At 44.4% G+C, this 22,374-nt stretch overlaps 2 protein-coding genes across 5 annotated transcripts in view; both read right to left on the bottom strand.

The window, feature by feature from the left end:
• Positions 1-140: 140 nt before the first annotated feature.
• On the bottom strand, positions 141-6,904 carry eri1 (exoribonuclease 1). The gene is made up of 7 exons (XM_015962345.3): positions 6,062-6,904; positions 3,147-3,328; positions 2,844-3,060; positions 2,681-2,764; positions 2,498-2,607; positions 2,304-2,418; positions 141-630 (listed from the first exon to the last, which is right to left on the bottom strand). Exons 1-7 carry the CDS (start codon positions 6,134-6,136, stop codon positions 388-390), a joined length of 1,026 nt encoding a protein of 341 aa, XP_015817831.1. The 5' UTR covers positions 6,137-6,904; the 3' UTR covers positions 141-387.
• A 1,966-nt stretch (positions 6,905-8,870) lies between these two features.
• tmcc3 (transmembrane and coiled-coil domain family 3) overlaps positions 8,871-22,374 on the bottom strand; it is a 74,822-nt gene continuing 61,318 nt past the window's right edge. For all 4 annotated transcript variants that reach the window (XM_015962357.3, XM_015962365.3, XM_015962373.3 and 1 more), the window contains 4 exons: positions 16,205-16,375; positions 13,579-14,360; positions 13,035-13,170; positions 8,871-11,039 (listed from right to left, as the gene is read on the bottom strand). In XM_015962357.3, the coding sequence (XP_015817843.3) occupies positions 10,737-11,039; positions 13,035-13,170; positions 13,579-14,360; positions 16,205-16,375 (1,392 nt within the window). In that variant the 3' untranslated portion in view covers positions 8,871-10,736. The remainder of the gene's footprint in view (positions 11,040-13,034; positions 13,171-13,578; positions 14,361-16,204; positions 16,376-22,374) is intronic.

Here is a 22,374-nt window from a genome sequence, read left to right as displayed (position 1 = left end):
GAAAATGTGTGGCTTTTGGCTCTGCTGTGATTAACGTCACACAGTAAGTCATTTCTGTGTTGATATTAGAACAAAAACATGAGTTGCGTTTGACCCGTGAAGGTTTTCATCAGAAGTGTTTGCAGTTAAAGGACAAAACCTTTAGCGGGGAAGAGAGAGACATTTATTTGTAGAACATCTGCACTTCAACCAGGCAGGATTTCAACAACGGCTGCGGGGGTTTCCTCCAGGACACTAAAGTCTCATCAGATATTAACACAAGTCAGAGCGAAACCTCCAGAAATGAAATCAAAACTTTATAGAATCTGAATCCTTAACACAGCCCTCACTTACGGCTCTGAGCTCGGGTTTCCTCTGTAGCGGGAGGGAGGATCAGCTTTCCTGGCTCTAGTCTCTGCTGCTGGGGGTCCGTGGGGGCGGAGCTCCTTCCACCGGCGCTGAGCTGGGAATGGAGTGTAGCTGGCCGCCGTGCATGCGCTCATTGACGCGCAGCTGACATCCGTCCTGCAGCATGCGTATAGCGATCCTGGCAATGTTGCACGAGTCATCCAGGCCACAGTGAGGACGGCCGTCGTACTTCATCCCGAGGTTCTCCAGCATGGTGCTCAGCTTCGTCTGCGTTCGAGGAACCTGGAGAAGTCACAATGTTGCTCAGACTGCTGCAGGTCAGTCTGCAGTTGGCCGCGTCAAATTCACGCCACATTCAAGTTAATCAGGTAATCATTTAGATAACTGTGATCAAATCTGGATGAAAAACTAACAGAAATTAAAGCTGAGGAAAATAATGAAATGATCGATGCATCGGGATGCGGACATAAACGGTTCTGCATCGTAGAAGAGAACGCCATCATCGATTATAGTGGAATGTAGTTTTGTTTTTTAACGGCGGCACCAGCGCAGCGTCCAGATCAGAGTGAGCGTCCTCCACATTTACCAAGTGGTTCTGCCTTAATGTGGTTCTGCAGGGCTGAGCGCTAGAGTTGTAACCTGAGACCCGAATCAGCCCGACCGGTTCTGCTGGATTTGGGCCGTAAATCATGTTAATTGAGTGGGTTGATACGCAGCGCGCTCCGCTCGCTCAATCAGCGACTGAGAGCAGGAGGGGGGGGGGGGGGGAAGAGAGAGAGAGAGAGAGAGAGAGAGAGAGAGAGAGAGAGAGAGAAACATCGGACGTTCCTCCAAACCGATGCTCCAAACACACGTTATTATTTCCATCCATACATCCACTGTCTGAACCCGCTTTGTCCACGGGCGGATGGTGCCTATCTCCAGCGGTCAACGGGCAATCAGACGGGGTACACCTTGGACAGAGAGCCAGTCCATCGCAGGGCAACACGCGTTATTATTTTCATTATTTAATTATTGTTTCTCCTGGAAGCGCTCAGTAAGACTGAGTGTTGTGGTGTCGGGAGATCCGGTCTTGGGGAGGGGGCGGGGTCAGTGATGGCGGCTGCATCATCTGTCTCATTTATTTAGGGACACGGAGAAGTTAAAAGGAGAGAGAAATAGAAGACAGAAGATCTTGTTCCACTTTATTCTTTTGTGTCATGATGATAAACTGATGTTAAATTCAGCTTAAAGAGAAACTGGGAGGAAGCTTTGGTTCATTTGAAGTTCTTGTCTCCTATCTGCTCCTCCAGAGACAGCATGGACATGAGGGTTACATGGTGAGGGTCCCACAGGACAGGTCAGTGGAAAGGTTTGTAGTTAGCTGGTTAGTGAAGGAGATCCATCAGCTGGGTAATTTAATCCTAATCCAGCCCACAGCCTTCTGCTGGTGTTATCAGCAAGAAAAAAACACACATCTTATATATCATTGGAAGTGTAGAATTTGTTTTATGTTTTATTATTTTCTGCATCAAACAGAACTTGATTCATTCTCCAACATTTCAGAAACGAACCGCTGGGTTCAAATAAAATAAACTAAGTCAAACATTTCATTTGGTGTCATTTCTGACACCGTTCAACTGCGGCATAAATAATGGACTCTATGTGTCCTGTAGGTTTTCAGTACCTTTTTAGATTTCGTGAGTTTTTGTAAAGCGTGTTTTTCTCAGCCTGAGGCGTGGTGTTGAACGAGGAAACAGATGCTTTACTTTGTTACATGAAGACAAATCAATATGAAATAATCGTGATGCATCGGGATATCGAATCGAATTGAATCGTTGACCCAATAATCGAATCGGGAGACAAGTGAAGATTCACACCTCTAACAGAAATGTCAATCATCCTTTTCAGTCATGTTTCTGACACTCTGACCAGGAAATTATATCTATATGTAGATGTGAAACTGTGAAACATACCTTGTAAAAGTTGCAATACGATTTCCTGACGTTTATCCACTTCTTTGCAAACGGTGGATATTTGATCCGGCTGATCTGACACTGGATGTTGAGGAACTTGCTCATGTCCCACGCTCTGCAAACAGGAAAGGAGATAACAGATGAACGGGACAAATCCTGAGACACGTGGCAGCACGAGTGGAGCAACTGCACACCCGTCGGTCAGAAAGGCGTATTTGGCTTTTGTTCCAAGCTCCCTCTTCTGCAGCCAGGCCACGACTCGCCGGAGGACTTCTGGAAAGGGATCTGCTCTATCCACCATTTCCTACAAGACAAATGAAACTTGTCACCCCTCGAAGCAGCTTTGCTATGGAAGGAAGCAGCTGACCTGCTTTCACCTGTGAGATTCCTGTTAGTTTCACACAGAAGTCAGAAAGCTGTGGGTTCAGCTCTGGCTTCACGTATTCCTGAAAGGTGTCCACCTGCACAGACATCATCATCAAACCTGAAAACATCTCTTTAAACGACCAAAGAACTGGTTAAATCGTGAGATAAACTCACAATCTGTAATGTGTGCGTGTTGATGAGGACCATGGGGAACTCGATGATCTCATGAAGGAAGTCTGGGGGATTGTCCTCCTCACACGTCGCCTCAAAGTCAACCACACAGATGTAATCGTAGTAGGTGTCAGTGGGCCCCCCCTCTTCTGCAGACTGCATCAGCTTCTGCTTCTTGTAGTGATTCTTCAGCCTCTTCTTCATCACATCCTTCACTCCTCTTCACACACAAACAGAAAACGTGCATTTAAACTTTCAGACTCACAGCTTAGGTTTGACTTTCCTTCTGTCCGAGCACCGTCTCACCTCGTGTCAAGTTTCAGCTCCGATAATTTGATCCTCAGCTCCTCCTTGGACATGCGGTTGATGTGTCCATTGGCCAGAGCGATCTCTTTGTAAACCGGATGACTGAAGTCTTTGTTTGACTGAGACAGGGACGTCTGAGGGGCTGTGTTGTCCTCGGGACATATTCTGCTGCACGGCTTAGCCTGGGGAGGAAATAAGCTCATTCTGAGTCACACAGGGACGTAACACCACAAGTTAAATACAGCACATGAAGCATTGTGCTCATCTTTCTACAGATAAGCTTCTAAATATTCAATCATTTCTTTATAGCAGCTCATCGTTTCTGAACAAATTCAAGGCCTAAAGTTAGCTCACATCAGCTCGAAACCACTGAACAAATCTGTTAAACTTTTGTTCCTGAAACTGGTTGACAGCATATTAAAGGGACTTTACGGAGTTTTGAATTTTTATGCTCGTGATTGCCCCCTCAGGCCAAAAGTGTAACGGCAGCTTCAATAGTAGGCTAGTGCACGAGGCGCGCATGCTGTACGTGCACACTCCTTAACGGAAATAACAGCTGAGACAGTCCCGTGTGAGTGTGTGTGTGGACAGGAGAACACGCAGCTAATTAATTAAATAATGTGGTTCTGTAGCTTTCTCTTCAGCACAGCCGACAAAGGTTTATGATGGGTCAGTCCTCCTGCATGCTCAGATCATTCCCTTCCCTTGCTTGAAAAATTGTTCCAAAATGAAAGTTGAACCCACATCTTTTTTATCCGTGAATTCAATGCCGTTCGGCGAGTCTCAAATAAAAATTTGAACATCTTACTGTAAAAAATATACCATTCATGTAAAAAAGAAACTCTAAATAAACTATGTTCACATCCAGAATCGCACCCAAGACTTCTGCATGGGTGTCCGACGTCTTACTAGGTGAGCTAAAGCGCCAGTGATGTACTTTGTATCTGTAACATTTATATCCTTGATGACAGCTGAAACAACGTCAAACCAAAGAACGGTTCGGAGTGAAAATGGCTATTTTGTTGCTAATTAGCAGGAAATATCTAGAAGAAAGTTCTACAGAAAGTAGCTAAGGGTCCTCAGAAATGTAGCTAGCTTTGTCACTAGGCGTTAGGAACAGCGACAAAGTGGCTCTGCCTCTCTCTCTGCTGCTAAAGCTACGGATAGCAAATGCTACGGGCGATGCCTGAGCGTGAACGCGCATGAAGCAGCCTGCTCGACCCGAGCATCTCTCTTTTTCTGTGATTTTACAGAAAAACAGGCAATCACAGTAAAAATGCCAGGGCTCATTCTACAGGACCAGGGCATTGCAGGAGAATGTATGAAGAAGACATTTATTATTTCTATACATGTTTTGGCTGTCACAAGTTCCATAATGCCCCTTTAATTATTCATTATATTTTTATGGTTTCATTTTCTTTCCCTGAATTAGCTCTTTTTCCTACATTGGTTCAATTAGTTGCTGTGAAAATAAAAATAAAATTCTCCCTTCTGCTTTTACATTGTGGAGTGAGGGAAACGTCACAGTTTAAGGAAATCTGAACGGGTTTGCCTATTCCTAATCCAGCTTTAAATCTGCCAAGTACTACATGCTACATGGAAATATACCAAATAGGACCTTTTAAAGAGCAAAAAATAATCTTATTAAATATAAAGTTTGTTTTCTGGTGGACAAATAAAAATGGATTTAAACCATTACAAAAGATGAAAATTTAAACTACTTGTTTTGTTCGACAAGCAGTTCAAAATGTGAAGAGTTTATACATTTTAAAATTATTTACGTTTACTTCAAAGACTAAATTTGGTCTCTCAGGGTATCTGCAGGTTTAAGGAAGCCAAATTTAAGACTTTTTAAGACCTTTTTCAAGGCCACTTTGACCAAATTGAAGCTATTTTTTAAATTAAATTTAAGCTATAATTTCCAGCTAATGCCTGGAACCGGTGCTAACCACGTCGCGAACGTGGGATTAGCCATCCAGTTACCATTAAACTTGCTCTTCCCTATGGCGCAAGCTCCCACTAGCTTAACCAGCTAATGTGCTCATCTAAAAATAGTCCCCTTCCACAACCAACTGAATGTGTACGGTTCCGCTTACGCCAACATCATACACCAAAAATGATGAAGACTAGCTACAAAATCAGGAAAATTTTATAGAAATAAAAGAATCTTGTTTATTGGGTCTTATTGGGAATTATTTGTCATTTTTAAGGATTTTTAAGATCTTAAATTTGGAAAAGCAAATTTAAAACTTTTTAAAGAGCACGTCACCCCCAAATCAACATTTTATTTGCTGATAAACTATGTAAACGAGTTTCTAATTGTACTGTAGACACGTGTAGTCAGTAATTTGGCACTTCAGTGCATCTTAGTTAAAATTTAAATATTCTGCCTAAAACTGTCAATGTTGCACTGTCATCAGGTAAAAACTCTGCACTGTATTTGAATTTAAATCTACCACCGCTATAGGCTAAGAGGTATGCTATGATGTAAACTGGTACATTATGATGTCACAATGTCATTGTGAGCCTGTGTGTGTGTATTTGTTAGCGGCTCCGCCCTCTCGGTCTGCCAGGCAACAGCGTTTGTTGCATTTTTCAAACATGAAGAGGGAGTGAAGTAAGTTTCTAGTAGGGGGTGACTTGCTCTTTAAGGACCCGCGGATACCCTGTCTCTTTTCTCAACTGAATTTTTAATTTAATTTAGTATAAAAATATTCCTAAAAACTATGAATAAACACCTGACCATCAGCCGTTTCTCAGGAAACTCGCCTGTATTTCCAATGAATAAACAAAACAGCTGGTGTGTCTGGACACTGACATTCAGTTTGAGGTTATTTTAATCCATGAAAACTGCGTCACATATGAGTTCTAGTCCAGATTTAAAACCGAAAAGCCCCGAACCCTCTCACACATACCTGTTCGTCTTCTTTTGAGTCAGACATCTTCACGTTCATGTCTTTTCCATGAAAGTTCTCCTTGTGTTCATCCATTTAAACCCGAGCTTTGCCCAGAAACAAGCCGTTAAACGAAACCGGACTTTAAGTAAATAACGTCAGTCTGCTAAACTAGCTGCGTTTGCTAATATTAGCAAACACTCACGCATTCTTCGCATTTAAAGAAAATAGCTCCGTTTTCCGCTGCGTAGATGGTAGGTTCAAGTAAAAAATAGGACAAATATTTGTTTTATCGTTAGGTTTAAAGACAGAAACCTGTGAAAACGCTCCGCTGTCGCGCTAAACTTTATTTTCTTAAACTAAACAATGACGGTTTCCGCTTTGCGCCAAAAAAAAATAGACCTAACGTTGTCGCTTTCTAGCGCCTCTAGCGGCAGGGATGATTCCCGAAAACTGCATACAATGGCCTTTTATTTTGAAAGAATACTCAAGAAGTGTATCAGAATTCAGCAGCTAGGTTCCTGACTGGAGTTGACAGAAGACAGCACATTACACCAATTCTAAAATCTCTCCACTGGTTGCCCGTTCATCTCAGGATCAATTTCAAAATCATGCTGCTCACTTATAAATCCCTGAACAGTCAAGCTCCTCCATATCTGTGTCAACTCGTCCATTACTACAATCCGCCTCGTGCTCTCAGGTCTGAGGATAAGCTCCTCCTAGCTCTTCCAAACGCACGTCTGAAAAGCCGTGGAGAAAGGGCTTTCTCTGTCTGTGCTCCCAAGCTGTGGAATGCATTACCACTACTAGTGAGGCAAGCACCAACAATTAGCATTTTTAAATCTCGCATGAAAACTCACTACTTCAACCTTGCATATAACACATAATCATGGACCACTTTCGACATCTGCATTCTTTCTACAATAGAATGCACAATAATTAACATCTGTATTACTGTGGTTCTTTCATATGTTTTTATCTGTTGTTTCACATTCCTTTGTGTTTTTAGTGTTTTACGACTGTTAGTTCGAGTATTTTCTTGTTTTCATTTTTTCTTATAAACTATGCTTTAAATGTCATTCTGAACGTGTTAATTAACTGTAATCTTTTAATGTACAGCGCCTTGTCTGGTTGTAATGCCATGTTGAATGCGCTTTATAAATAAAATGGTATGGTATGGTATGGTATCTACCAAATGACTATTGTAACTTTGTCAAAGTAGTTCCTTTATCCTTCACATTAATACTCAGAAGAATACAACAAACGATGATTTTATTTTTCAGCTACTGAGATGAGGAGGCAAAGTGTTAAATAAGTAGTTTCAGCTTTTTGCCACATGAGGGCGCCAAATTGCCATTCCCGTTTATTTTAAACAGTTGAATAGATCCAGTGTAGTTCCAGTTTTAGCCACTGGAGGGCGTAAATTAACTTCTACAGTCATAAAAACCTCTGAGTTTGTAGCAGCGCCTGGATTTGAGCTCTTCACAACCATTGTATGGAACACTGTTACAAAAATAGACGTTTTATTCTGCTTTAAGTCAGGTAATTGGAGAAAAAGAGCAGGTTTCCTTGTCCACCACAAAGATAAATAATTCCACATTATTTATTTCACTTTCTAACTCTTTTAGATATGCTTTCAGAAATGTGTAAATTATTTATCTCGTTGACTCCCCTTGCCTCATCCAACGACTGGGCAGTTGAACTGGGGAGCCAACGGCAATGCACGGGCCAACGCTCGTCATCCGCAGCTCTTGTCTCCTTGTTGACTACCAACCTGTTTCAAGAGTTGTGACACAACTTGGTCTAATTGGCCATTTTATTCCTCTATTTCTGCTGCAGTATTGTACAGGATAGTGTTCCAAGGTTGATATTCTTAAAACCATATATCTACTTTGTTCCATGTCACCAATGTTTGGGCTACCGTATGCCACTAAGGAGTTCCTAACCGGTGTTGGTCCATCCCCATTAAGAGTAAAAGAGCGAGGCCAGGTGTTTCTGTGCGACCCTAAGGTTTAGAATTTCCGGCACAGGGGTAGGGTTAATGTCCTTAAGGGTCAGGGTTTAGGGTTAGGGGCCTGTTTAGTGGTCTTTCTGTTTAATCAACAGGTTGTATTACACTTATTTTTTATTTCCTTAAATGTATTTATATTCAGCGTTTTTGATTTTTATGTTTGAGAACTTTGAGTAGTTTAAAATTTTTCTGTGTTATTTTATGCTCCTCTTTCGCTCTTATAATGAATGTAATTGCTGCTGTGACAAAAAAAACAAAATAAAAATGTAAACCAAATCCTATAATAATTATTTAATTTGACTGTAAGATGTAAGATATGAAACCGAAACTACTTCATCACAGTTTGAGATAGAAAAAATATTTGAGTGTACCCGGGCATTATACTGACATCGTACACATTTTATGAGCTAGAACATCTGAATATCTAAGGTTAAGCTAATCCTGGATGCACTGCTCCGTTTCACCACCAGGTGGCAACATTTCGCTGCGTTGTAAACGATGCGCTTCTTTGAAGGATTCATTGAAACAGAAATGCATGCTGGTTGATTTCTGATAAAGTGGAGTGAGGTTTGAGGCTAATTTTAAAATAAACTGATTAGTTCAGTTTAAAAAATATAAAAAACTGAAAACTGGCTCCATCGAAATCCAAGTTCTGGATCACACACCATGGAAATGTTGATTCCCTGATCCAGCTGTCAGCCTCATTCTCTCTTTGACGTCTGGATTTTCCTGTGACGTCTGCAGAGCAGTTAGTTCCCCCTGCAGGCTGGTGGATGCTCTCTATAATGCATGAAATGCTGAGCAATAAAAAGCAACATCTTAGAAAAACAAAGATTTATTTTCTTCTTTAAAAAAGTAATAACGTTATGGAAATCTCATAATTCTCTTCTAAAGCACATACAACAGTGAAAGCTTTGTTTCTTCTGCTCAAAGTAGTGTTTACATTTGGTAAAAGAAAAGAAAAACATACAGAAAATAATTAAATCTGGTCTTTGAAAGACACAAACATGCAGGAGGACTAAATGAGCTGCACGGAAAAGGCATCAGACCCATTGAGCCCCGTCGTCATCACGATGACTCAGGTTTGGGAAATCAGAGCTACATTGTTCATCGGTCCTCTCTAGTCTGGAATGCTGCATTCATGTCACGTGGGAAAAACAACCGCTGGGTAACAATGCTACCTCTTGTGTTCATTTCCGAGGAGCAAGCTCTGCCCGAGAACAGTGTGGTGGACATTTCTGACGTTTCAGAGCAAAACCAGACATTTATTTAAAGCAGAGAAACCTCGACTTGAATTTCAGAGTATTTACAGAATTCTGTGGGAGTAAAATGTGAATAAAAACCCAAACAAGGAATCAACAGCAGGCAAGTCTCTTTTAAACTTTCAAGGATTTGCACCTACATTCAAAAAAATAAAACCACTCCTTTCAATCAGAGAGCCTCTATTCCCACGGGACTTGAACGCAGCACAACACAGGCTTCACATAGAAACCATTTTGTTCAGGTCGTCCTTTCAAAAGGCGTTTTTATGAGTCAAGCACGCTCAAATCTAGAGTTTTCTAGAGAACCACGTTCCGTTCCTCACGGTTCTCGTGCACACAAATTTTCACGTTCATTTGTAAACCAGGATCGCTCCTCGACCGGCCGTCAGCCGGAAAACAAAAACGCCTCAACCCATAAACACAAGAATTATAACACACACACACACACACACACACAAGATGAGCCGCAGCTCCGAGGCTTTCCAGGAACACTTTCCTTTTTTGTTGTTTCGCACGAGGACAAAAACAGCTGGTGAGCAGGTAGGTGAGCGCTGGTAGCAGGAGGGGAATGGGCCCGTGTCAAACCCGTTGGATCAGCACCTCGCACACACTCGTAAACGTACACGAAGTCACCCGCTGGTGACAAACGGGACAAAAACACTACAGTGAGATTTTAGTTCCTTCTTCTATCCAGGAAACAAACTCTGCTCAGCTGTTTGTACTCATCGTTTGTTCGTGAGATCGCCACCAGCACCATCAAACGTTATTATGGGATGTTTAATGGAAGCTGTGCCCGTGGCTTCGTGTTTCTGCTCATCGGTAAACTTTAAAGGTGCATTTTTTAAAATCTTGTAGCCACTTCCCTTCCTCCTTCCAGCAGACCGCCTCCAGATCTCAGCTTCGCGTGTTTCACACAAAGACGTGTTCAGAGCCTTCATGCCTAACGCTTCCTGTAGGACGAAAACGAGACGTGACGCCACAATCACATAAAAAAAAACACTCCAATTGATTCAAACGATGTGCGTCTCAAAGAAAAACATTCACACAAATACGGTGTGTTCAAAACTCCACCGAACACCAGTCAGAGCTGGCGGGAGCACGGCGAGGCGTTCGGTGTGGCTTCACGGCCGATCCAGTGGTCGCAGAACCTCCCGGGTTCCTGCAGGTGAGAGGGGCTGCTCCCGTCTGAGGGCAGGAAGTAGTAACACGCCCCTGCTGCGAGTCGGCGGACTTAAAGCCAGACTCCATCGTGTTGGTGTGGGGCAGCGGAACCAGCGTGGATCTCTCTCTGAAAGCAGGTGCATTCTGGGTAAGGCTCGTCAGCGGACGATCTGCAGGTGGTCGAGAATCGGTGTCGAGCAGGGCGGGTGTAAGGCTACGAGTAAACTCCTCCCTGTTGTCGGCGTTGCCGTGACCACGTGTGTCAGCGCGGGAGTATCAGTCGCTCCATGGCGTGCTGAACAGGTTCCCAGTTCTTCCACAGCAGTGCCAGAACAGACACGCCCACGCAGGTGAGCACCAGGTGCAGGCGGCTGCGCAGCAGCGGGGCGGTGAACTTGGCCACCGTGGAGACGCACACCAGGATGACGGTGACGATGGCGAGCATGATGTTGATGCACTTTCCCAGGAGGACTTTGGCATCAGTGTTTTCCAGCTGAACGGTCTGCTGCTGCTGCTGCTGCAGCTCCAGCTTCGACACGCGGGTCTGACACGACTCCAGAACCTCCTGCATGGAAACGCACCATCAGGTCAAAGGTTAAGGGTCAGGGAAGCACAGGAGGACAGACAGAAGAAACCCATAAGCCACACATTTCTACTTAAGAGCTTAGTTTCTTATTAAAGATCTCACCTTGTGAGTCGATCTCAGAGGAAAAAAAAAGCTCCGGTGCTCATGAGTCAGGGAGCAGAGTACCGCAGGATTTGGGGTGTCATTTCCTGATATTCTGACATCTGATTGGCTAACAGCAACATGAGTCTACCGCTGACTCCACTTGCTCTGCTATGTTGACGTTTTATCTCCACGAATAACACCAGCCTGGAGGAGTTCTGCTGAGCTGAGAGCTGCTACAGCGAACGGCTAGCTTCCATCAGTCAAGATGTGCTCTGCTCTCTCCTGGCCACTGAATCAACAACAGCCTTTCCCATCATGAGCCAAGACGGGTGAGTCCATGAATGCTAATTTCTGTTGCAACGTAGGTCTGACCGGCTTTTCTAATCCGAGCGCTTCCTCGTCTGTTTCCCATCGGCGACTAAAGCAGGAAACAGGTGTGGGAGATAAAAGACGGACCGTCCACCTGGCTGGAAGAAGATGTGTCCCTGTGTAGCGCAGCAGAGGAGCTGAAGAGGGACACGAAGACACTTTGAGCTAAATGCAAGGATTTGGAATCTCGGATGAGAAGGCGTATTATTCGGATTCTCGGAATTCCCAAAGTCCAGCTCAACAACAACGAATGAAATGCTGCATCTGGAGTAGGGTTGTCACGGTAACCGGTGTAGCAGTAAACCCCGGTAAAAAAGTTGACAATAATAATAACCGTCTTGTTTTTTAAAAACTATATTATCTCGGTGGATTAGCGTGGCTGCGGTGTAGGCGCGGTGACCCTTACCAGCCACCGTATCATCTGCTGAAGTTGCCGGCGGCACATGCGCACTTTGTTGTTTACAACCAAAACTTTCTTGAAGCTAAAGCTGAAATAATGGCCAAAGGAGGAGACGGCAGCGCTCAGGACATTTATTATCCCTCAAAGAAGACAAAGTGGGAAGTACGGGCATCTTTTGGATATTTGAAGAATGCCGAGGGACAGCTGATAGAAGACGGCTATCCTGTTTGCAGCACGAGCAGAAAAAGTGTCTGTGAAAGGCAGCAACGCTTCACATCTCATGACACATCTGCGTGACCATCACCCACAACTCTACAGTCAACGCAAGGCAAGCTAACGTTAGCGTTTTAGCTAAAATGCGTGATCCGAGGATTTGGGTTGAGGGAGAACGCAACGAGTCGCTATATAAAGCAGCCGCAGCACCGCTACCTGCATATAAACCGTGTCGCGGACACCGCCATGTTGAAATGACGCTATGCATTACGGGGCTCCCAGGGGCAGATAAGAGTTGGTCTCTCTCCGAGAATAATTATGAATTTAACAACGATTACTGCCTGATGACATTTTCACACATCTGCAAAGCTCACTGGAAGGACACAAACCGAGGACAATATTCTCCTGATATAGGGTTTATTACTCAAGTAAGGGTAAAAAAGTATCTGATTAGAAGTATACTTGAGTACCGAGTATCATCTGGTCTAATATTTTTAAACTGATGACGTCAAACAGACATAAAATAAGAAGTTATGGGCAAATATTGGTGTTTTAAAGGCTAAAGGGGAAAATGTAAACAAATAAACAACATAATTACAAAATAACACATTTTAGGCAAAATTTAGACACAAACTGAGGACAATATTTCCTGATATACAGGGTTTATTTAATTGTGTGAAAATGTAGCACGTTTAAAAGAAATACCGCGATAATACGGAAAACCGTGATAATTTTGGTCACAATAACCGTGAGGTTAAATTTTCACACCGTGACGACCCTACTCTGGAGTCAGAACCGACAACAGAACAATCCCACCGAGCTCTTCAAAAGGCGAGTGACAAACCCCGATGCACTGTTGTCATTATTCACTTTCAGCCTGTAAACGTGTAATTAGTGTGTTAACACACCTGTATGTCCCTGGCCCTCTCATAGGCCTGGTAGGCCACCTTCTCCTCTATACTGGCCAGTTCCTGCTTCAGATTACTGGTCTCATGCTGGTGGAGCTCCGTCAAGTCATTTAACTGGTCCTCCAAGCGCTCGTACCTGGCAGACGGGGACACACACACACGCACGCGCACGCGCACGCACACACACACACACACACACGCACGCACGCACGCACACGCACGCACGCACGCACGCACGCGCGCGCACGCACACACACACACACACACACACACACACACACACACCAGGAGTGTGTGTGGGCACAGACCGGTGCAGCAGTGCATCTGCTGAAGAAGGCTTTTGGCCTTGGTCGTCGTAGCAACAGTTTGAATGATGCTCCTAACAAATATTTCACTTCAGCTCACAAAAATCTGCTTTTTTAAGATTTTCAAAGAATCAAAAAGAGGAAATGGATTTATTTTTGAATCCGTCGGGTTGTTTTAGTGTCAGATGAGAAACTGAAGAGGTCAGTGGAACTTCACCGTTACCTCCTGTGGCGCTCACCTGTATCTCTCCTCCTGCATCACCTGCGTGAAGTAGCTGTAGTCGCTTTTGAATTGCTTGTTCAGATTCTCCATGTTGTCGGCCAGCTGACTCTGAGCCACCTGGATTTCCTGCACCATGTCCATAATCGCCACCAGACGCCCGCTGGACTCTGACCTCCCCTGACCTCCGGAACCGGCGCCCGATTCTCCCGTCGGGTTCCCGTTTGAATCGGCCGACGCCGACGTTCCCGTGGAGCACTCGTCGTCGCTCGGGTATTTCGCAGCTTTGGCTACTGTGGTGGCGCTGCCGCTCAGACCCCTGGACCCGCCCTCCGCCTGCAGTCCCGAGACCGTCTCCATGGAGCTCTTCATGTGGGCGATGTTGTCGGCACTGCCAAACTTGTTCCTGATGAGGTTGGCGAACTCCCGTGGCTTGTTAAAGAAGAACGGCGGCGAGAGCGACACGCCCGGCCCGATGGTTTTAACTTTATCCAGCGTAGGGTGGCGCCCGGAGGAGCTAATGTCCCGCAGGCTGCCCTCCTTGCTGTGAGACCCGGACTCTTTACCGCTGCCGTCTTTGTGGCCGTGCTTCCCGTTGGTCTCGCTGTCCTTCATACGCCGGTGGTACTGCTCCAGCTTCCTCTGCAGCCGAGCGATGGTCTGTGCGGACTTCTGGTTCTTCTTCTCAAACACCTGACGTATCCGAGACACCTGCTGCTTGTCGGCGTTGTTCATCAGCTTCAGGTACTCGGCGACGTTCTGGTCCCGCACCACCTGCTCCACCTTGATCTGCTCCGTCACCTACAGCACCGTCAGAGCGACACAACTGGATTTTTTAATGAGCAGCAAATAAAAATGCAAAGTGACCTAAAGGTCTGTTGATTTAGCTTCTGTGTGAATTCTCTCTGTTGTTAAAGGATGTTAAATGTCTGAATCAGTTAGAAACAAAAACATCTACACATGAAGCTGAAACTAGCATCAAGTAAAACATCCTTATTCATACTCATCAAACTGCTGAACTGTGCTGGTTTGTTTCCAGGATTAAGGACAGAAACGGTAAAATCTTCAATTATAAAGCTTTTCTCGTCTCAAGTTACTTTTATTTGGATAAAATGTTAAATTTAAGTGAGTTAAAGAGCAAGTCACCCCCAAATCTACTTATTTGTCTGATAAACTATATAAATGTGTGTCTAATCTTGCTGCAGACACGTGTAGTCTATAGTTTTGCTCATTAAAGGTGCATTATGGAAGTGTGTGACAGCCAAAACATGTATAGAAATAATAAATGTCTTCTTCATACATTCTCCTGCAATGCCCTGGTCCTGTAGAATGAGCCCTGGCATTTTTACTGTGATTGCCTGTTTTCTGTAAAATCACAGAAAAAGAGAGATGCTCGGGTCGAGCAGGCTGCTTCATGCGCGTTCACGCTCAGGCATCGCCCGTAGCATTTGCTATCCGTAGCTTTAGCAGCAGAGAGAGAGGCAGTGCCACTTTGTCGCTGTTCCTAACGCCTAGTGACAAAGCTAGCTACATTTCTGAGGACCCTTAGCTACTTTCTGTAGAACTTTCTTCTAGATATTTCCTGCTAATTAGCAACAAAATAGCCATTTTCACTCTGAACCGTTCTTTGAACGTTGTTTCAGCTGTCATCAAGGATATAAATGTTACAGATATGTAAGACATCACTAGTGCTTTAGCTCACCTAGTAAGACGTCGTACTCTTGTGCAGAAGACCTGGGTTTGATTCTGGATGTGAACATAGTTTATTTAGAGTTTATTTTTTACATGAATGGTATATTTTTTTACAGTAAGATGCCCACATTTTTATTTGGGACTCGCCAAACGGCATTGAATTCACAGATAAAAAAGATGTGGGTTCAACTTTCATTTTGGAACAATTTTTCAAGCAAGGGAAGGGAATGATCTGAGCATGCAGGAGGACTGACCCATCATAAACCTTTGTCGCTGTGCTGAAGAGAAAGGTACAGAACCACATTATTTAATTAATTAGCTGCGTGTTCTCCTGTCCTCTGTCCTCCGCCACCCCCCCCCCCCCCCCCCCCCCCCCACACACACACACACACACACACACGGGACTGTCTCAGCTGTTATTTTCGTTCAGGAGTGTGCACGTACAGCATGCGCGCCTCGTGCTACTATTGAAGCTGCCGTTATGCTTTTGGCCTGAGGGGGCAATCGCGAGCATAAAAATTCAAAACTCCGTAAAATCCCTTTAAATTTTCTGCCTAAAACTGTCAGTGTCGTGCCGTTGTCAGGTAAAAACTCTGCACTGCATTTGAATTTAAATCTGCCATCTCCATTGGCTAAGAGGTACCCTAGAACATTAGCTGGTACCATATGATGTCACAATGTCGTTGTGAGCCTGTGTGTGTGTATTTGTTAGTGGCTCCGCCCTCTCGGTCTGCCAGGCAACAGCATTTGTTGCATTTTTCAAACAGGAAGTGGGAGTGGAGTAATACTCTGGTAGGGGGTGACTTGCTCTTTAAATTCTACAGGAGCCACTTTTACTGTGAAAGAGAGAAAACAAGTTTTTGAAAATGGATTTTAAGGTAATCGGTCTGATGGATGTAAACTGGAACAACTAAAAGCTGCTTTAGAGAAACGGTTGAGAGGTTTCCTGTCACCTTGAGGATCTTCTGTTGAAGCGAGTCGATTCCCAGCGCTCCCTTAGTGAAATCAACACCAACGCCGTCATTTCCAACGCTGTCCACCACGTCCAAGTTGGGATCCGAGCCGCCGCGACGTATGGGCACCGGGATGCTGAGGCTGTTGACATCGCAGCCGCCGCGCTCCGCCTGCAAACACCAGTCATGACCAGTTACCATCTATAAAACATTACATGAAGGGAAAACATTTCTTCACCAACGACTAACATTAACAGAAATTAATATTTATTCTTTTAAACATTTTGGAAGCGATATAAACTTGAGAATTAAAATATTTGCAGCTCAGGAAGTTTTTTCAGAGAACATTTTTATTTTATGTCGACTTTAAAAGATTCAGCTGTGACAATAATTCCTTTTTGTATATTTTTACTGATTTTAGGCAGTTAGGGTTGTAACAGGATACAGGATGATAGTGTAAAGTAATACTAAGGCTATCAGCAGCGCGAGCTTCACAGAGAAACACGTTCGAGTTCATATTTAAGTCAAAGTTAAACTCCAGAACATTTAAGTTATAATTACAAACTTATTTTGGCTCCAGGGAAAATATCCAGGAATTCTCACCACAACTCAGCTTCCTAACTGGAGGTAAAGTGGAAAATGAAATAATCAAAATAAAACAGAACGTTGTTTAAAGATAAAGGAGACGCTTCGTGGTGGAGTTCGGATTTTCAGGTTTTATGGTAAAACAACAATATGTGGGGGTATAATGAGATCAGCTGATGCTGGTGGGAGTGAAAGGACACCAGAGCTCAACATTCAGAGACGAGAAGATCACGACACAAAAACCAAACATGAACGAGGGGATTCTTCTGTTTAGATTGCAAATACAGGAAAAGGCAGCTGGAGGGACGGTAAATCTCTCTTTGGGCTGTGAAACAATCAGGTTTAGCGAGGAGCAGCAGCAAGAAGGAGCAGTGAGGAAGAGCAGTGAGGAGGAGCAGTGAGGAAGAGCAGTGAGGAAGAGCAGTGAGGAAGAGCAGTGAGGAGGAGCAGTGAGGAGTGGTCAGAAGCCCGCAGCTCCAAACAAACAGCCTCTGGTGCTTCTCGTTCTGTGTTGACAAAACAAACGATCATGTAAGAAAATCTACAACATTAGTAGGTCTGGTTACCAGGTAGAATGATGATAGAGTTGGATCTAACACACACACTCACTCACTCACTCACGCACGCACGCACACACACACACACACACGAGTGTATGACACTGCAGAGTCAGCATTCTCCTGGGAATAACAAAGGCAGCATGAACAAACGGCTTCATCAGCACACACAGATGCTTGTGAAGTCACACCGCCCTGAAAGGAGCTGCTCGTGTTGTCAGTCCAAACACGCCGAGATGATCCGTCCAAACGGAGGACGAGGCAAGCACACCTGAGTTCAGGTACAATCAGAGCGGATCAAACAGTAAAAGGCACAAAATCCCACTGATAACATCTGACAGAGACTAAAATACAGATTAAGGTTCAGGTGTAACTAAAGAAATCTGGTGCTGAAGTTCTTTTATGTCAGTAATTCAGCCTGAAAGGTGAAACTAATAAGAGACGGACTCCTTACGTGCAAAGCCAGATGTTTGTGATAACTGTGATGATTACAGCTGATGAAAACCCCACAATCAAAACCTCAATCAGAAGATTGTGAAAAGGTTGAATATTCTAGACTCGCGTCACACTCAAGCCCCCACAATGCAGCTCTAAAATTGGTCCCAACCCGGAAGTACCATGAATTGCAGTTCCACTTAAATGATCTAGTTTACACTCATGACAACTCTGAGGGGGGTGAATTTTTTTCTCACTCTTCTGTTTAAGTGTATTAAAAGCCTAAAATTCTGTATAATTAATGAGCATCAGACCCACGTGACCACAGAGCTAGCTCCGGGGAAAGGCCTCAGTAGAGCCTCGGTCTGGCCTGGAAACTGCTCCTTCATTTTCAGTCTCTCAACTTAGATCATTAGTTGTAGCGTTTGTGCGTTCTTTTTGGATATTTTTTGTGCAATTGTTGGACAAAAGGACTTGCTGTGGCATTAATTGCACTAATAGAGCGTCCAAGGAGTCTCCACTTCATTTTTTTCGGTAAGTAAAATTATATTTATGTAATTTAGGTCACTGCCGAGCTGAGCTTAGATTTTAACATGTACTGTTTAACCATGAAATTTAAATGTAATAGGGTCAAACCCAGTGCATTTACCATAATGCTGCACTTTAGAAAATGGGTTGAAATATAACATGTTGGTGGAGCTGGGTTCCCACTATCGGTACGTCCCCTCCCCCCAGCGGCAGCTCTGCGCATCTCAGATCGCAGCGGCGCTTGTCTGCTGTGCGGCTGCAGGCTTGTGGAGGTCTCGGAGACCTCGGTGTTCCACCCGGTTTTACCCAGCGGTCAGCCCGGCGTGTCTCTGACTCAGAAGCTCTGGTGTTGTGCACAGTTGACTCCGGTTGTAGCTAGGTTGCTACCTCCGTTAGCTTAGCTCCCACCTCCGTGTTAGCTTCAGGTTAGCTTGTAGCTAGTTCGACCGGGTGTCGTCAGTTGATCCCAGCCTTACAGCCCCACCCTCAGCGCCTCCTCTCTTCCCTTTTGTGGAATTGTCTGGGCTTGACGGAACCTGTGACACGGTCAAAATGGCGGTGGTGGCCACCTCCCATTTTAGCAGAAAAATGTGTTATTGGAGTCTATGGAAACCCATTGTCCATATATGTATGTCGATGGTCACACTCTAATCAGCTGATGAGCCCAAAACACCTGCAGAGGCTTCCTGAGCCCTTAGATGGTCTCTCAGTCTGAGCTGACATAAATGCACGTTTGCTTTATTTCTCTTCTACATCAGACTAAGCTAAGCTCCACTCCATCACCCAGCCTATTAATGCTGTAGCGGCTCCTGTTGAAGCAGAGTACAACGAGGAGCACGTGTTCACGTTTCCTTTCCCTCCATTGCTGCCTGTTGCACTCAAACTGGTGACAGTGTGGATGTGAGCGTGCAAACTCTCTGGAGTTGGCGTATGGCGCTCTGTAGTCCACACATGCACCGGGTCTGATGACACACGCAGACCATATGTCTGAGAGGACACGCGTGCCTGTTTTACAGAGCAGATATCGGGCCGCTCCTCGTCCTGTGACCTGGATCTGCACTCGGGGCATTTACAGAATTATACAGGAGGATGGACGTGGAGCCAAAACACACAAGGGCAAGTGTCCACAGGGAAATTAGAAAGGTATACACGGACACTGGCTAGTCGAAGCCTGGGATAAAAACTAATAAAACTAAGATTATCAGACTAGAGTGAAATGTGAGACAAAAGGCACAGCGAACACATTAAATGTTGTAAAAGTTGTGACACAAATGCTGTAAATGAGTATTTTATTCAGTAGGCAGCAAAACAAATGAAGAAGAAAGCAAGACCAGTAAAACCCCGGTGGCGTGGTTGGTTCATTCACGTAACATCAGCTGTTTTCTGTGCACAGATCTGGAAGCTCGGATACGTGCAAACATCACCCGTCTAAATCTAAAGGCTCTGCTCTGTTCCAGCGTGGAACTACATCTCATCAGGCTTTGCTACAAGAGAAATGCTGCCTTTCAGATGTGAAAACTGCATTTACAAACTAAAACATTGCAAACATCAGTGATTGTTTCCCGAGGGCAGCACCTTCAGGGGACCTTTAGACTTAGAGACAAGTCCTTATTAAACAGATGAGAACATCAAAGAGCTGAAGATGTCTCTCATGTTATGAAACCGTCTGACATCAGGGAATCGTCCGAGTAAAAGGACTCGCTTTAAGAGTCTGCAACAGCTTAAACTCCCTTTCATCATCCAACAGTTGGAAGGACTTAAATAATTCATCAGTCTGGACCAAGTAGCTTGTTGTCTCTGGAGCATGCGGGTGATGAAAAGTCCAGACTAAAGGAACAAGATGATGCCTGAGCAGCGTCGGCCTGGGAGCAGTTGCATCGGTTTTCTCTATTCAAATGGAAAGATTAGAAACCAGAGACGACGCTCCGGCTGCATGTGGGCCGGACGGGGAAAAGAAAACGCTTCTCCCACTAAAACCAGCTCATGTGATGGAGCTCCGAGTGGGAGACAGCAGGCAGAAAATCAAAAGGGAACTTTTGGCTTTTGTGGCTCCTCGTGCTGAACGGTGAGCTATTTAATCCTGCCTCCAATCCATCAGATTATTGTCCGCCATGGGACGAATCCTAAACAAAAGAGCAGTAAACAACACATCCCTCGTGAGCACCGCCCCCATTCATCCGCAACAAGCAGCATTTCATCAAAAACCAAGCAGCTGCTGTCTGCCGGTGACGAATAAACAAATCGATGTCCAACATTTTCCAATCAACTCGCGGCCATTTGTGGACAACCTAAGGCTGCTCTTATTTAAGATAAATGACACCAGTGTCACGCATGAGGCTGCTTCTGGTGACATTTAACCCCTGATATAAATAATAATGAGCTGATAAGATGTCACACTCTTACAAAAAACAATGCATTAGTCACGGGGAAGTAGGTCAGCGCTACAAAGATACGTCAGTTATATAAAGACAAGGTAACAACAGCTACTTGAGAATAAAGTCTAATAAGTTTATTTGTGATAAAGGTAAATTTGTTAAAGTGACAGTGTGTTTTTCTTGGCGATAGGGGGCAGTAGATACCTAAATCATTGCAGGCAAGCAGTATTTTTGTGTTGGAGTAAGACCTTATGGATGCCCAGTAGGGTCAAAAAGCCCTGGGGAGTGCGAAATGCGTAAAACAACATTTAAGAATGATGAGTTTTGTAACCGTTTGTTACAAATCAGTAAATGCGTTTTGTCCTCAAGGGCTCCCGTAGAAGGAAACATGGCATCTAATATGGCATCACCCAGGGACTTAGACCTGCTCCCATGTATTTAAGACCAGATTTTTATGGCTACGTGTTACGAAGTCGCCAATATTTTCAACAACTGGGCATCATTTCATTCATTTTCGACAACATTTTGATGGATGTTTCCAAAGATTAACTCATTCACTGCCAATGATGACTTAAGTCGTTATTTGCATGTTTTTACTGTGTGGGCGTCGGACGAGCCCCCGCCTCCGTGAGAACAAACATCTCAGCTCTGAAGCCGATCTTCATCCGCGTACGTCACATGATCAGGAAGCAGAACATCCATGTGTTAGGAGATCGTTTTGGGCCGCTGCTGTAAAAAAAGTGAGGCGCGAACCAGAAAAGCGTCTGCCAATCACAATTCAACAACGGATTATGAAAGAACGGATAACGCTCAAAACGGCGGATTCTTCCTGATGTAAGAGGTGAGTCTCCACTTTGTTTTGGTTGTTTTGGCGTCGCCATCATCCTAGCGCGCAACGTTCTGTCACTCTTAAAAAAACAGTAAAAACGGTGAGAAATGCTGGCAGCGAATGGCTTTGCCGATCAGGAAACGGCTGGAAGCGAATGAGTTAATGGTAAAAACTACCCATTGTCCCTTTAAATTGAAAATGAACAGGTTGGATTTTGGCTCCATGGCTGTAAAATAAACTGAGTTACTAACTTGGAGGCAGTAACCAAAGTGGCAAAATTTAGTTATGCATGTCGGCCTAGTCATGCTCTATAGGAGCCCCAGCAGGTCTACACTGGCCCGAGCAGAATTGTGTTATGCCAATCACAGCGCTGTATCCGTCTGGTGGGCAGGATGATGCGATGGAGTCGAACAACTAAGATGGCACTCGCTGGTTTAAAAAGGTGTTGTCATCAACTTTGGATTATTTGTTTAATAAGTGCATTTGCAGTGGTCTCTAGTAGGAATGAATGCCTTGCAAGTCTTACTCTGGGGAAAAAAAGCACCCGTGCACCAGTTTCAGGAACTAGACATGATGAGCCACACCAGAGCTGAGCTCCAGACAGCAGGATTTGGGGTCTGATTTCCTGATATTTGGACATCTCTCCTCTGGTTGTCTAACAGTAACACGACTACCACTGACTCAGGTTGCTCTGCAACACAGTTTAATCTCCACAACACAAGCCTGGAGGAGTTCTGCTGTGGGGTGGAGCTGCTAATGCTAACTATACCATACCATTTTATTTGAAAAGCACCTTCAAATTACAATGAAGTAGAACAACATGCTTTCCATTAAAATCACACAATACAACAAGTCAATTTG

The sequence above is a fragment of the Nothobranchius furzeri genome, chromosome 1 (assembly GCF_043380555.1).
Source record: "Nothobranchius furzeri strain GRZ-AD chromosome 1, NfurGRZ-RIMD1, whole genome shotgun sequence".
Lineage (NCBI taxonomy): Eukaryota > Metazoa > Chordata > Actinopteri > Cyprinodontiformes > Nothobranchiidae > Nothobranchius > Nothobranchius furzeri.
Note: the sequence above shows the minus strand (reverse complement) of the source record. Positions and strands in the feature narration are given on the sequence as shown.